This window comes from Lethenteron reissneri, chromosome 50 (genome assembly GCF_015708825.2).
Source record: "Lethenteron reissneri isolate LAM-NWPU_2019-01 chromosome 50, ASM1570882v1, whole genome shotgun sequence".
Classification (NCBI taxonomy): Eukaryota; Metazoa; Chordata; class Hyperoartia; order Petromyzontiformes; family Petromyzontidae; genus Lethenteron; species Lethenteron reissneri.
The window spans coordinates 5,152,995-5,166,784 of NC_083828.1; the positions used below are offsets into that span (position 1 = coordinate 5,152,995).

The window sequence follows — 13,790 nt, forward strand, 5'->3', positions numbered from 1 at the left end:
TTTGTGTGTATATTTGTGCATCTTTCCTATACTTTACTCCCCCATCGTGTTTTTATATTGTTTGTTGTAACGTTCTGACCTGCCCCCACTGGAGATCTGCGAAAAAAGAGCTTCATTGCTCATCGGATTCCTCCAATAAAAATAAATATTCTGATTCTATAAAGGCTATTTCCCAAATCGTCGCCTGTTCTTAGATTTTTCTAAAAAAGAAATAGTTTTAAGGCCAACACGCTGTGGTCATTGACCAATGTGTTGAGCACGGAATGGCGAGTGAACGACTCCACTGGCTACTAGCTTCGAGCGGCAACAACAGCAGAGCCAACAGCAGCAGCAGAGGTAGCAGCAGCAGAGGCAACAGCAGCAGCAGAGGCAACAGCAGCAGTAGCAGAGGCAACAGCAGCATCAGCGGTAGCGTCAACAGCAGCAGAGCGGCGAGAGGAAATGAACCATTTCGCGGTTTCAGTTTCGGGACGCGCGCTCCGGGCTCGGACACAACCTCGCGTAGCCACGCAAACTACGCTCGCAACAAATGCTACAGACAACGCACATTACAGACAAAATAACACGGTAAATAAATTACAGGTACAACACAAGACACAAACAGGACATGCTACAGTGCACACACCATACACGCAAACAACGCACACATATCCATAAGGTTTTTTTTTGGGTCGGATCGCGTAAATGTATAAATGTGTCGTTAAACCCGTGACCATCCGACACAGCCAATTGTCCTCTGGCCTTCGCACCTGAAGGGCTCACAAGTGACGACATCACATCTATCCCTCTATTTAAGAACAAAACAGGATTTCACAACGAATCTGGCTGTCGCCTGATGATGCTAGTTGTAGTTACTGGCGAAACGTCGTGCTCAGATTGTAAATGTTGTGGATTTAATCTCCAACACACACCGGTGAGATGTTGGCATGTTCTGTTTACGTGACAAACCTTACTAATTGGCTGTGTCGGGTGGTGGCGGGTTTAACGACACATTTATATATTTACGCGATTTATCCCAAAAGAAACCTCATGGATAATATTGGTTGCGACAGCCTACGTGTAAAAACACACATAACAATCACCATTTGCAACAAATACCCCTTTTACATTGGCGCACCTAAACCGTGCCGTGGTACAAGTGCTTTTCCATTGGATATTTACCGAGCCGTGCTAAACGCGTGCCTCACAAGACACATGATCTGAAGCTGGCTCGAACACAACTGGGAACTCTTTGCATTCTCTCCACAACTGCCGAACTTGATCACGAAGAGTCCACGTCGTAGAGAGTTTACACACAAGAATGTTTGTCTTCTGCTATACATTTCCACGTGACGATGATAAGCCACTTCGTTGAGCTATCATTTGTGGCCAGGTCGCTTCTGAAAAAAAAGCTACACAGCTCAGCGCAGCTTATACCCGGTCAAATACAAAGTTTAGTTTCCGTGTGGGTCTCGATGAGTATGGGTCTGCAGGGGTCTCCATGTGCATGGGTCTCTGTGGGGCTCTGAGTTTGGGTCTCTATGTGTCTCCGTAGGTCTTTATGAGTCTGCGGAAACATTCGTTTTGAGTATTTGGCTGCTATAAGTTTCCACGCGACGATAAACCACTTCGTTGAGCTATCTTTAGTATCCAGTTCGCTTCTGAAAAGAGCTACACAGCTCAGTTGCGCCTTACTGGTAAAATACAAAAATAGTTTTAAGTTTAGTTTTAGAAACTGCAGAAGCATTAACGAGACGGTGAAACGAGACACGAGAATCAGAAGTTTATTTCCACGGTCAATGTAACATCATAGCTTTTGCTCGACATCAACATCAGCCAGCCACACGAAGGAGTGATTTTGACGAACGCTTTGCGGTCTTTTGTTTGTGTTCGGTCACCTGAAATGTTTAACAAATACTGAACGTTTGTTATGGGTATGTGGCCACGTGTGCAACGCAGGCGAGAGGCTGCAACAATGTCCGTCATTCCGCCAAAAACAATCTTGGAACGACGGTAAATATAGACCCCAAATGAATCAGACCTCGCATCTCAAGATTTCCAGATTTTCTGAGATTCAAATTCTAAAAACCCAAGTCTCTGATCTCAGTGTGTTTCGGCCGCTACCATTGTGATTTATAAATGCAGCCCTAACCACTGCGCCACCGGCTCTCCATAACACGCGCGCGCGTGTTTGCGTGTAAACAAAAAGGGCTCCAGCTCCATTCCGATGGTTGAAATGCTTCGGCGTGCGTGCGCGTGGCTTGGTATCCAGAGTGTGTTCAACTTCTATCGGCACCGGACCTAGCAGCCAGCCGTGCTCATCGCTTGTGCTGTAGCCGGGGGAGGTGCGGGGGGGGGCGCGGTTTCGTGCAGGTAGGCGGCACCCGCAGTATTTTACGCAAAGTCCCCACTTCTCTTCTCACTCGCGCGAAGAAGCCTCGCGTCTCAAGCTGCCGACCTCATGGCGACCTCCTCATCCTTCTTCTCCACCCCCTCCTCCTCCTCCACCTCCTCATCCTCCACCTCCTCCACCGCAGCCTTCGAGGCGCCGCTGCCTCTGATCGTGACGGACAGAGATGGCAAATTCGTGCTGGTGCCCGAGACGGCAGCGGCGGTGTCGCGCCTCGTCACGGGGCCCGTGGTGGTGGTGGCCGTGGTCGGGAGGTACCGCACGGGGAAGTCGTTCCTCATGAACCGCCTCGCGGGGACCAACTCCGGTACGAGACGTACTCGAGTATTCGCGGATCTCCCCTCTATCTCTTCCCCCCCCCCTCTCCACCTTCTCCTCTTATCTGCTGCCGATAACGCTGCGTGATTGCGCTTTAACGACGTGACCCTCTTCGGCCCGTGGACGCGCGTGTGAAACTATCGGTACATCGGTGAACAAGAGCTTCACAGCTCATCGGATTCCGCCGGTATACGCCCATATCCTGATTCCGTGGGAGCCCGCGTGTCAGTAGGGACTGTGTAATGAGCGACATGACCCTGAACCGTAATGTTGACAGCTGCCTGCCTCGCGTTATGAACTCGCAGCGTCGAATGAGCAAAATCGCTACGGTGGTTTACAACACATTAGCCAACACTACGGACCGTATAGTATCGTCGTAAATAACACTGTGCGAGCAGTCTGCGCTCCTTTCAACGGAGGAACGGCAAACACTCCACGAAATCTCCCTCCCTCTCTCTGCTGAAGCCCTATCGTCGTGCACAGCAGCAGCAAGACCGAGACACGAACGCGGGTGGTGGTGGTGTTGTCGTTGTTGTGTGCGTTGTGTAGCGGTTCGTAGCGGTCAGCTGTGCTGTGCTGACCGCTACGAACATCGGGCGACCCGAGTTCCATTCCCGCTCGCAGGCCACCAACAACCCGGTGACGATTGTCTGAACCGGTCCCGGGACCTCCCCTAGGTCCACTCGGCCACAAATGAGTACCCGGGTGCGGTGTGTAAACATCGCCACTGAGTGCCGGTCGTGGTGTTGGCCCACGCCCTCGTGTGCCGTGCCGGCCTTCATAGGTGCTCGCTAACAGCACTTGCCCCAACAGTCTGTTACAGGCTACACGGGGGGTGGGGGATCTTTGTCTTTGTGTGATTGCGTGCACGTCGGGGCGAGCGTCCCAAACTGAAACCGCGGAGTCGTTCACTTCCCCTAACAGCCGCCGCCGCTGTTTAATGCGTTGTGTGTGTGTCTGATGTTGTGTGGTGTGTGTCTTGCGTGTTGAGTTTGTGTGTTATATGTGTTCGTGTCGTGTGTGTGCCGTTGTTGTAGTCCACTGATTCTCAGAGGGGCCACTTTGGCCGATGCGACATCATCAGTGCGACACCACTTGAAACCATCGCGGGTTTGATTGACAGCAGCACGATGACAATGATGATGGTGGTGGTGGTGGTGCTGGGTGTGTTTTTACCCTTCGCGTATTTGTGTCGGGTGGCCGTACGTGTTCTTTCGGTAAAGTCACGTAGGTATAAAATAAAACAAAATAAATTATATCACATCACGACGTTTCGGGCGCAACACAAGCGTCCGTCATCAGGTGGGACAACCACAGCAAGAAACAATTGCTGAAGTGGGCGAGAGGGCTGCTGTAACAAGAGGCCATATAGGTAAGAGAGGGGGGGGCAGGTAGGAGAGACAGAGAGGGGGGGTAAGGGGAGTGGAGCGCTGCCCAGTGAAGATCAGCTCGAAGGGATTAAAGGGCGAGCAACGACAACATGTCGGGGGGGGAGTGGGCAGGGCTGGGAGTGGGAGGTTGAAGAGAAACTGGAGATGCGGATATGAAGGCAACACCTGTTGCAGGCTATACGGGGGATATTTGTCTTTGCGTTGTAGCCAACTGCGCTAATCGGATGTGCGGGGAGGGGGGAACGACACTAAACTAAACACAAAAAGCAGTTCATAAAGAAATTAGTTTTTCAATCTAGATGACTTAAACGTGCACAGCTCTCGCTGTGCAACAATTCTAAATTTCTTTAAAGTTGCACATTTTGATGTAACGTCACATTTCTCAAACACCCCCCCCCCTCGTCACACATCGTCACAAATGTCTGACCACGCCTTCCCCTAGGTGCGTGACGTCATTTATGGACGGCCCCTTATGTGTGCAACGAGCGCGTCTTATTTCCATGGCCTTGACCACTCACGCGCTTCTCTGGGTTGTCACCCCGTCGCAGGCTTCTCCCTGGGCTGCACGGTGCAGTCTCACACCAAGGGCATCTGGGTCTGGCCCAGACCACATCCACTGCACCAGGACAAGTGGCTGCTGCTGCTCGACACCGAGGGCCTGGGAGACGTGGCGGCGGTGAGTGGCCGATCTCCTCGTCCGTTCTGGTGGGGGGGGGGAGGAAAGAGTTTGGCAATGTATTTTGGAAATTATCATCGTATGCCAAACTAAGAGATGTGGCCGTCGTCAATGGAACCTCATTTGCCAGTAAAAAATATGATAATTGGTTTTTTACCCTTTTATCTGGCAACAAAACTGACACCTTTTTTTACAAGGAGTCATGTTTGCATAGACCACAATACCTGCAGTCATAATGCAAAAAAAACCACACAACTCTGATGATGTATGCACTGTCCTTGAAGTTGATTGGTCCACACCCGAGACAGCTTTCCTTAGAGCTTAGTCTCACATGGTGTTGGACCAGATGACGCCAAAAGGCGCACAACTCAAAGACAATGCACCATCAGAGTATGACAGCTCGGGGTAAGCATTTTTTTTTTTGCATGACTGCAGGTATTGTGGTCTATGCAAACATGACTCCTTGTAAAAAAAGATGTCAGTTTTGTTGCCAGATAAAAGGGTAAAAAACCAATTATCATGTGGCCATCGTGTTTGGATACCTTCAAAATAAAAAAAAACGTATCCCTAGCGGTTCGCTTTGTACCCAAGGGGCTGTATACCAGTTATTGCACGCCATCAGCACGCTAGGGGCCGTTTCACGGTGATTTGTTTGAACCCTCCTCTCTTTGCACCCCCCCCCCCCCCAGGACGGAAAGACACACGACACGTGGCTCTTCGTGATGGCCGTGCTGCTGAGCACCACGCTGGTCTACAACGTCGTGGGCACGCTCGACAAGGAAGGCCTCGAGCAGCTGCAGTATCCTCCCAATGCGCCGATCGCCGCCGCTGACGCAGACAATGTCCATTTGCTTTGTTGCTGTGCCGGGCAGTGCTCGACTTAACGAACGCTTCCGACTTACGGACGTGTCTGAGTTGCGTTCATAAGTTGGAGGACTGCCCCGTGCACGACTTTGTTCGCTTTGCTTTCGCGTAATTTCGTTGGCGCAAGGCACTCGTTGCAAACGAGACTGTGATCCTCCCAGTGCATTGAATCCTCGCGTGAGTTAAAGCAACATGGACGTTGAACTCCACTGCAGAGGCATGCTATGGCAATAGACAGATGATGATACAAATTATATTTCTTGCATCCTCAACATTGGATACCACGTGATATATATCATCACACATAGGCCTTTGTGTCTCGAGAGACAATTCTTTTGCGCCTTACGAGGTCAGCTGTAGGTTTTGTAGCGCCTAGAATGACTTAGTAGGCCAATCCTTGAGTGGCAATCCTTGCCACAGCAATTGCAAGTGAATGCAGTGGCAGCTCCAGAGGAAAGTGAATGTGGTGGCAGCTCCAGAGGCAAGTGAATGTGATGGCAGCTCCAGAGGTGTTTGTTGCTTGTTCTTTACGTCGCTCCCTCTTGGTCTGCCAAGCAGTGTGTCTTTTCTCCTCGCCTCTCCTGAGGCTTGTTTTCATAGCCTGCTGCCAGCTGAGTCGGTGATATATATATATGTACAAGTGTGGGGTGTCGAGGCCTAGTACCGTGCAGAGCCTCCGGCCTCGCCTAGATTGCCCACCCAGCTGAGGCTGGGTGCTGGGGCCGCTACCCCCCCCCCCCCCGCACTAGAATAATAGTAATTGCACACATTGGGTGGGGGGGGGAGTGAAGAGGACGTGAAACTTTGATGAATTTACCTCAGCGTCGCGTGTTGATGCGTGTGCATATTTTTAACGGGAATTAAAAATGGCGTCCACCCCGCAGCGATGGTGTTGCTGCCCGTTGCCAGGGGCAACCGCCCGTTGTCAGGGGCAACCGCCCATTGCCAGGGGCAACCGCCTTCACGCATGAGCAACGGCGTGCTTCGTCACGTGCCGGTCGGCAAACGTAAATAAATAAATAAAGAGAAATCTCACTAAATCGATAATCGGTCCGATTTAAAGTTTAGAGACGAAAAATCGGAAATGCCTATGTTCACCACGGGGCCGGGGGCATGCCCAACGGCAAAATTTAATCTTGGCGAACCCCACGGTCCGAGAGCCAAATCCCCCGCAAGCGAGCATACGCAGACTGGACAGACAGACAGACAGGCAAAAAATGAATTATATAGGTTAGATAAACAACAACAAAACCTCATTCAACACATTCGGCAATATATAGCCCGTGGCGTTTCAGGCAATAGCCCTTATTGAGCAAGGTAATAGTAAGAGAGTAGGAAAAAGAGAGGATGGATGGGGAGGATGGATGGAATTCCAAAGGGGAGCAGTGCGAGGAAAGAAGCAGAAAGAGAAGTTTTGTGACCTGCAGTGTGGTGGGTGAGTGAGTAGTTTATTGGGTGAGTGAGTAGTTTATTGGGTGGGTGAGTGAGTGAGTAGTTTATTGGGTGAGTGAGTAGTTGATTGAGTGAGTGAGTAGTTGATTGGGTGAGTGAGTGTGTTGTTGGGACCTGCGGTGTCGTGATGGTTGTGGTGTCAGCTGAACACAGTGTGGACAAGACAAAGCAGCGCGTCTGTTTAGATCCAAGTCCCCAACCAATACGGGTGGAGGAATTAACGGGTGCAGTTCACGGTAACCACGGTAACCGTGGTATCAGCAGCAGCAGCAACAACAGCGATATGAGATGAGATGTAGACGAGAGAGAGACGCGAGAGTCTCCGGACACGATCCCACGCGGCATCCGCACTGCCCGGTTCCCTTAACGCACTCCTCCCCACTCCGCTCCAACTCCGCTCCACCCACTCCGCTCGCGCCACAGCTTCGTGGTGAACATGACGGACCACGTGAGGACGCGGGTGAACCAGGACGAGGACGAGCGCGGATTGGACTTCGAGCACTACTTCCCCCCGTTGGTGATCTGCGTGCGCGACTTCACGCTGAAGCTGCTCATCGACGGAAAGCCGTGCTCGGCCGACGAGTACATGGAGCACTGCCTGCAGATGCGCAAGAAGGGCAAGACGCCGGTCTGCCGACAGTTCAACGACCAGAGGCAGCTCATCTGCGATTATTTCAAGGTAGGACGGTAGCGTGACTAGCGTAGGGAGCAGGCGGGTGCCTTGCCCCCCCCCGCCACCCCCCCACCTGCTCCCTGGTCGCCAAAGCTCCGAGTTGGGCCTCCCTTGAAAACCACCACGAGATGGAGCGCCCCTAACAGCGTTAAGTGTTGGAGACCGTGAGCGGTGATGCGATGAGGCAAGAGGAGTCGCCGCGATAGGCAATAGTCCGGGTGCGACCGTGCGGGACAAATCACATGCTGGGGTCCCCAACCTGACCGATTGCTGCACCCTCTGAGCTGATAATGTCGTGACTATGCCGCTGAGCGTGCGATTATTACTGCCAGGTCGTTCCAAGTGTGTTCTTAACTTCCGTGCGCTACTCGTATGTTTAAAGAGGTTCTTTTAAATATATAAGGTAAATTGATTTTGTTTATTTTACCAGCGAAAGCCCACTGAGCTGGTAGCTTCTTTTTCAGAAGCGGCCTGGCCACATATGATAGCTCAACGAAGTGGCTCATCATCGTGCGTAACATTTATAGCGGCAGCCAAATAATTATATATCAGAGGGAACCCCCCCCCACCACCACGTGGTAATCGGGGCGCGCTTCTGTTCCCGAAGGATCGGAAGTGCTTCATGTTTCCAACGCCGACGCGCCGGGAGAACTTGGAGTTCATCGAGAAACTCCTGGACGAGAGCCTCGACCCGGAGTTCCTGACGACGGCTGAGGAGTTCGCGGACCACGTGCTGGGACGAGCCACCAGCAAGCACATCGACGGCGCCATCCTCACCGGCCAATGTGAGCCGTCGCGAGGAGCGCTCTTCTTAAGTCGATCGTACCACCATCAACTGGAGATTATTGAGTAGAGTGCGCGGCGTGTAAAGTTTTGAGATGAGTTGACGTAGTCGTAGCTCGCCGTGCTCGCACCGCGCGTGCTACCGCGTCTCTCTTCGTGTCTCTCCACGTCTCTGTCCACGTCTCTCCGTGTCTCTCTCCGCATCTCCCCGGGACCGTCTGCATCTCTCTCCGCGTCTCTCTCCGCGTCTCTCCGCGCGTGCGCAGCCTTCGTGCAGCTGGCGGAGCAGTACGTGACGGCGCAGCGCAACGGCGCCGTGCCCTGCATCGAGAGCGCCCTGGAGCAGGTGATCACGCTCACCAACCTGCAGGCTAAGAAGGAGGCGCTGGCCCTCTACCGCGAGAGGACGGCCGTCGCCGTGACGGTGGACGAGCTGACGCCACTCCCCACAGCGGAGGAGCTCGTCAGCCTGCACCAGCGTGGAGCACAGGACGCCGTGGATTTGTTCCACGAGCGCTCGCTGCTCGACAGGGAGCTCAAGCACGAGGAGGAGCTCATGGTGAGTGGAGCCTTCAGACAAAGTGTGTGTATGCACGTATGCAAGCTGAACCTCTTTCGCACCGTTCGTAGCCAACCGTGCTAATCGGAGGTGCTCACCAGAGGTGCATTTTCCAATTGCACTGCCCCTGTGTCGTAACTATGCTAACATAATTCTGGCTATCGCCTGATGAGGCTGATTGTAATCGCCAGTGAAACGTCCTCCTCGAATTGTAAATGTTGTGGGATTACTCTCCGACACACCAGTGTGCTGGAGCAGTAACTTATCGACACGTTTTGTTCACGTGACAAAGCTTACCAATTGGCTGTGTTGGTGGTAGTGGGTTTACCGACTAATTTATATCGACGCGATGTGACCCCTACAAAAGAAAAACTTTTTTACGGATAACATTGGTCGCGAAAGGCTACCACTACTACTACACGTTAAACTGACTACGTGAGATTCCTTTGCCCGATTCGACATGGCCGCCGCAGTGTGACGTTTCGCGAGCTGTCACGTTTTTGTCGTCGCAGGACACCCTGGCCAAAGAGTACCTGAAGTTGGTCAAAGAGAACAAGGAGGCCTCGGCGCTGCGGTGCGAGCGGCGCCTGCAGGAGCTGTTCGAGCCGATCCGAGTGAAGGTGCAGCAGGGGGAGGACGAGGCCTCTGTAAAGCCAGGGGTTTTCCTGGAGTATGAGGGCCTCATGGAGAAGCTGAGGGATGCCTACCGCGCCACAGCAAGGCCTGGGAGACGAGGTACTCGTGTTTGTTGCGTATGTGCTGGTGTTGAACTTCTTTCGGCACCGTACGGAGCCAACCGTGCCAATCGGAGGTGCGGGGGAAGGACAACAGATTAAACACGAAAACGCAGTTCTAACGAAATTAGTTTACAATCTAGATGATTTGAAAGTGCATAGCTCCAGTTGCTTCCTAATATCGGACACAGGAGAATTCCAGACGGCCTGAGGAAGCGCACCTGAAAGCGCCGCGATGCGGTGACCGTAAAATCGTTGTCGCCGCTGCTGCTGCTGTTGTTGTTGTTCAACTTTCTACTGTGCACCTCCGCCAAGGCGGGTTCCGTGACCCACTTTCGATTTTTCACCCTTGCCCGACGCCTTCGTGGATCCGCAGAAGGAAAACCAGCTCGCGGTCTTCATGAAGAGCAAGGAGGAAGGGAGGCATAACCTGCTGCTGCTGGACAAGACCGTCACACTGAGGGAGAGGGAGCGCTTCGGTGAGCCTTTGCACTCGTTCCTTAGCACATTCGTAGTCACGGCTTCCGGCTCGCGCGAAGCCGGCTCTGCGCCACGTGCTTAATCCCTGCGCCGGCTTGGAGCCATGGTCCCCAGTAGCCACGCTCGGGATTTCCCCACGAGCTGAGCCTGAGCCCCCGTGCCGTGGCTGAGCCGCCGCGGTAGTGAGCTACTGCATTTTCTCACTCTAGCCCAGGGGTCGGGAACCTTTTTGACTGGGAGAGCCATACAAGCCAAATATTTCTAAATATATTACATTGAGAGCCATATAGTATTTTTAACGTATAATAAATTAAATATGTATTACTTTTAATGCGACTTCTGGTGCTGCATGGTTTTGCTGATGGCCTTGTAGTCTGGTTCGTACGTGGTGAGGTTGAGCTTCATGCAGGCGTTGAGGCCCCGTGACCCGTGAAATTTATCTTCAAAACTAATTTCTGTTTACTTTAAAATGACACAGTATTATTAAGCAATATCACAAGTATTTTAAAATCAGTTCCAAACTGATTTTTGTATTTTTTTTTCAACTCAAAATTGTCTGGGAGCCATATGCCGTCAACAGAAGAGCCATATATGGCTCGCGAGCCACAGGTTCCCGACCTCTGCTCTAGCCACTATCGTGAGCCCCTACACTGTCTCACTACAGCCACTAAAGTGAGACGCTAAAGTGGATCGCCATCAGCCGATTCACGGTTGGAACGCGCGCGTGAAATGTGTTTCTTTTTTCGACAGAAAAGGAAGCCATGGAGCTGAAGATGGAGCTCGAGAAGAAAGCACGTGAGGCGGAAAATGATCAGCAGCGAGCGCACATGCAAGCCTTCGAGGAGCAGATGAAGGTGCCAGATTCACGACCCGCGTGTACCACGTAGCGGAGCGGCTCTTATTCTTGCGCTGACGCGTCGCCTGCAATGTGGCTGGCAAGACTGGCTGAAACGGTCTTCACCACCATCATCATCATAATCATCATCACCGCCATCGTCGTTATCATCATTGGAACCTCCTTTGCCAGTAGCAAAATATGATAATTGGTTTTTTACCCTTTTATCTGGCAAACAAAACTGACACCTTTTTTACAAGGAGTCAAGTTTGCATAGACCACAATACCTGCAGTCATAATGCAAACACAAAACACAACTCTGATAATGTATGCACTGTCCTTGAAATTGATTGGTCCACACCCGAGACAGCTTTCCTTAGAGCCTAGTCTCACATGGTGTTAGAACAGATGACGCCAAAAGGCGCACAACTCAAAGACAATGCACCATCAGAGTATGGGAGCTCGGGGTAAGCATTTACACCATTGGAACCTCCTTTGCCAGTAGCAAAATATGATAATTGGTTTTTTACCCTTTATCTGGCAACAAAACTGACACCTTTTTTACAAGGAGTCATGTTTGCATTGACCACAATGCCTGCAGTCGGAATGCAAACAAATCATCTTCACCATTAAATTCACCACTGTAGATGACTCGGTGGTCTCACTCGTGCCTCACTGCAAGAACGCCCTGAGTTTCAACTTGGGCGCATTTCTCTCTGTTTGTACGCTCCCCCCTTGTTCTACATGGGTTTCTTCCAGGTCGTCTGGGTTTTCCCTCCACATTTGGAAGTCAACATCACGCGTCTGGAGTATTTCGATGCTATAAATGATAAGCCACTTCGTTGAACTATCGTTTGTGGCCAGGTTGCTTCTGCAAAAAGAAGCTAAATAATTTAGTGGGCCTTACCTGGTAAATAAAAAAAGTAAGTTTAATTTAAATCAAATGGTTTTTATTTCCCACGCGTGCGCACGCATGTCACAAAAGCCGAACCCTTTGTTACTCTATACTCTTAGGTTTTTTCGTTAAAGTCACGTAGGTAAAAAATAAAATTCAAATTTATAAAAGTAAAATAAAAATCACGACGTTTCGGAGGCAACACAAGCTTCCGTCTTCAGGCGGAACTGTCACAGCACGATTGCTGTATCAAGTAAAGAGCTAATTTTAATTACATTTTTTACCTACGTGACTTTACTGGAAAAAACCTAAGAGTATAAATCCTTGCAGTCACGAAAGCTTCAAATCTAGAACCCTTTGTTGTTGTTGTTGTCCTTCTGCAGGCCAATGAAAGGGCTCGCGAAGAGAAGTGGAGACACATCGAGCTGATGACAGCGATGAAGGCGAACGCTTCCACGAGCAAACCCGACAATCCGTTCAAGCAATTCGCCAAAGCTGTGCAGCCCATGCTGACGGATCTCTTCCACCTTTTGCAATTGCGCAGTGTTTCGAAGTAATAGGAGCGCAAGGGCGTCCCCTCGATACACGGAGCAGAAAGGTTCCAGCGACGTTGCCCGTTTAAAAAAAAGAGAGAAAGTCAGCAAATTCCAACTCCGATTTTCCCCGTCGACTCTCGTCGTCGTATAATTGGAGGTGCGTTCCTTTGGGAAAGCATTCCGACCCCAAGGCCTACCAAGTACCAGTAAAGCCACACTTTAGAGTGCGGCGTTTTTTTTGTAAAGCAAATATAATAGAACGTCGATCAATTTATGAGGAAATGATACTCAAAATAAGTCGCGAAATAAAAAAGAATGTACTGGTGGTCCAGATGTCTTGTGACGCACATTAATTCTCTAAAACAAAAAATTATATGCAAAGGAAATAGCATTTTACGGTTGAATTAATTGGTGGGTCACAATACATCTGGACAACTGTAGGTGATATGAAACGCGAGGATTTCCCCCCCTCCCTCCCCACCAAAAAAAAACACATTACGATTTAGTGAGATTCACAATTCTGTCAATGCGATTGCAACGTCGCGTATATCGAATCTGCACCCTCGCGTGTAAGTTACGCTGCAGCGAAATTCCGTGCATCGAATTGCCGTTTAACGAGGGATTCAGCCTGCACGCCTTGAACGCCCGTCGTGCGTTTTGATGGGGATTGTGGTGACGCACCTTTGTCTATTATCCTGGCGATATATAATAAGCCTATACAATCTTATATCAGTTTAACACGTAGCAGGCTTTCGCGACCACTATGATTCATAATGAAGGTTCTTGGGTTAGATCGCTGTAAGTATAAATGTGCCGTAGCCCTCCACCACCCGACACAGCCAATCAGTAAGGGATTTTTCACGTAAACAAAACGCCAACTAGTTACTACTTCAGCACACTGGTGTGTTGGAGAGTAAATCCACGACATTTACAATTAAATTTGAGTAGTACGACGTTTCGCAGGTAATTATATCAACCAGCATCATCGGGCAATTTGCCGGAACAGTGAAGCAATCCACCTGCTTCCGGTCTTAAATAGAGCACATGCTTATTAGATATTTTAAGGGCTGTAAAACACGTGGGTAAATATAGTATACAATATAGTACGGTATTCGGGAGTATACATATGTAACATTACCACGATACTATGGGGACCTCATTTGCCAGTAAAAATATGATAATTGGTTCTTTACCCTTCTATCTGG

At 50.5% G+C, this 13,790-nt stretch overlaps 1 protein-coding gene across 1 annotated transcript; it reads left to right on the forward strand.

The window, feature by feature from the left end:
• Window positions 1-2,388: 2,388 nt before the first annotated feature.
• LOC133354975 (guanylate-binding protein 1-like) lies at window positions 2,389-13,059 on the forward strand. The gene is given in 11 exon segments (XM_061572206.1): window positions 2,389-2,696; window positions 4,647-4,774; window positions 5,464-5,573; window positions 7,514-7,769; window positions 8,371-8,548; window positions 8,813-9,105; window positions 9,618-9,821; window positions 9,823-9,840; window positions 10,216-10,318; window positions 11,070-11,173; window positions 12,433-13,059. Coding segments are annotated over 11 exon segments (1,824 nt in total). The 5' UTR covers window positions 2,389-2,440; the 3' UTR covers window positions 12,607-13,059.
• Window positions 13,060-13,790: the final 731 nt, after the last annotated feature.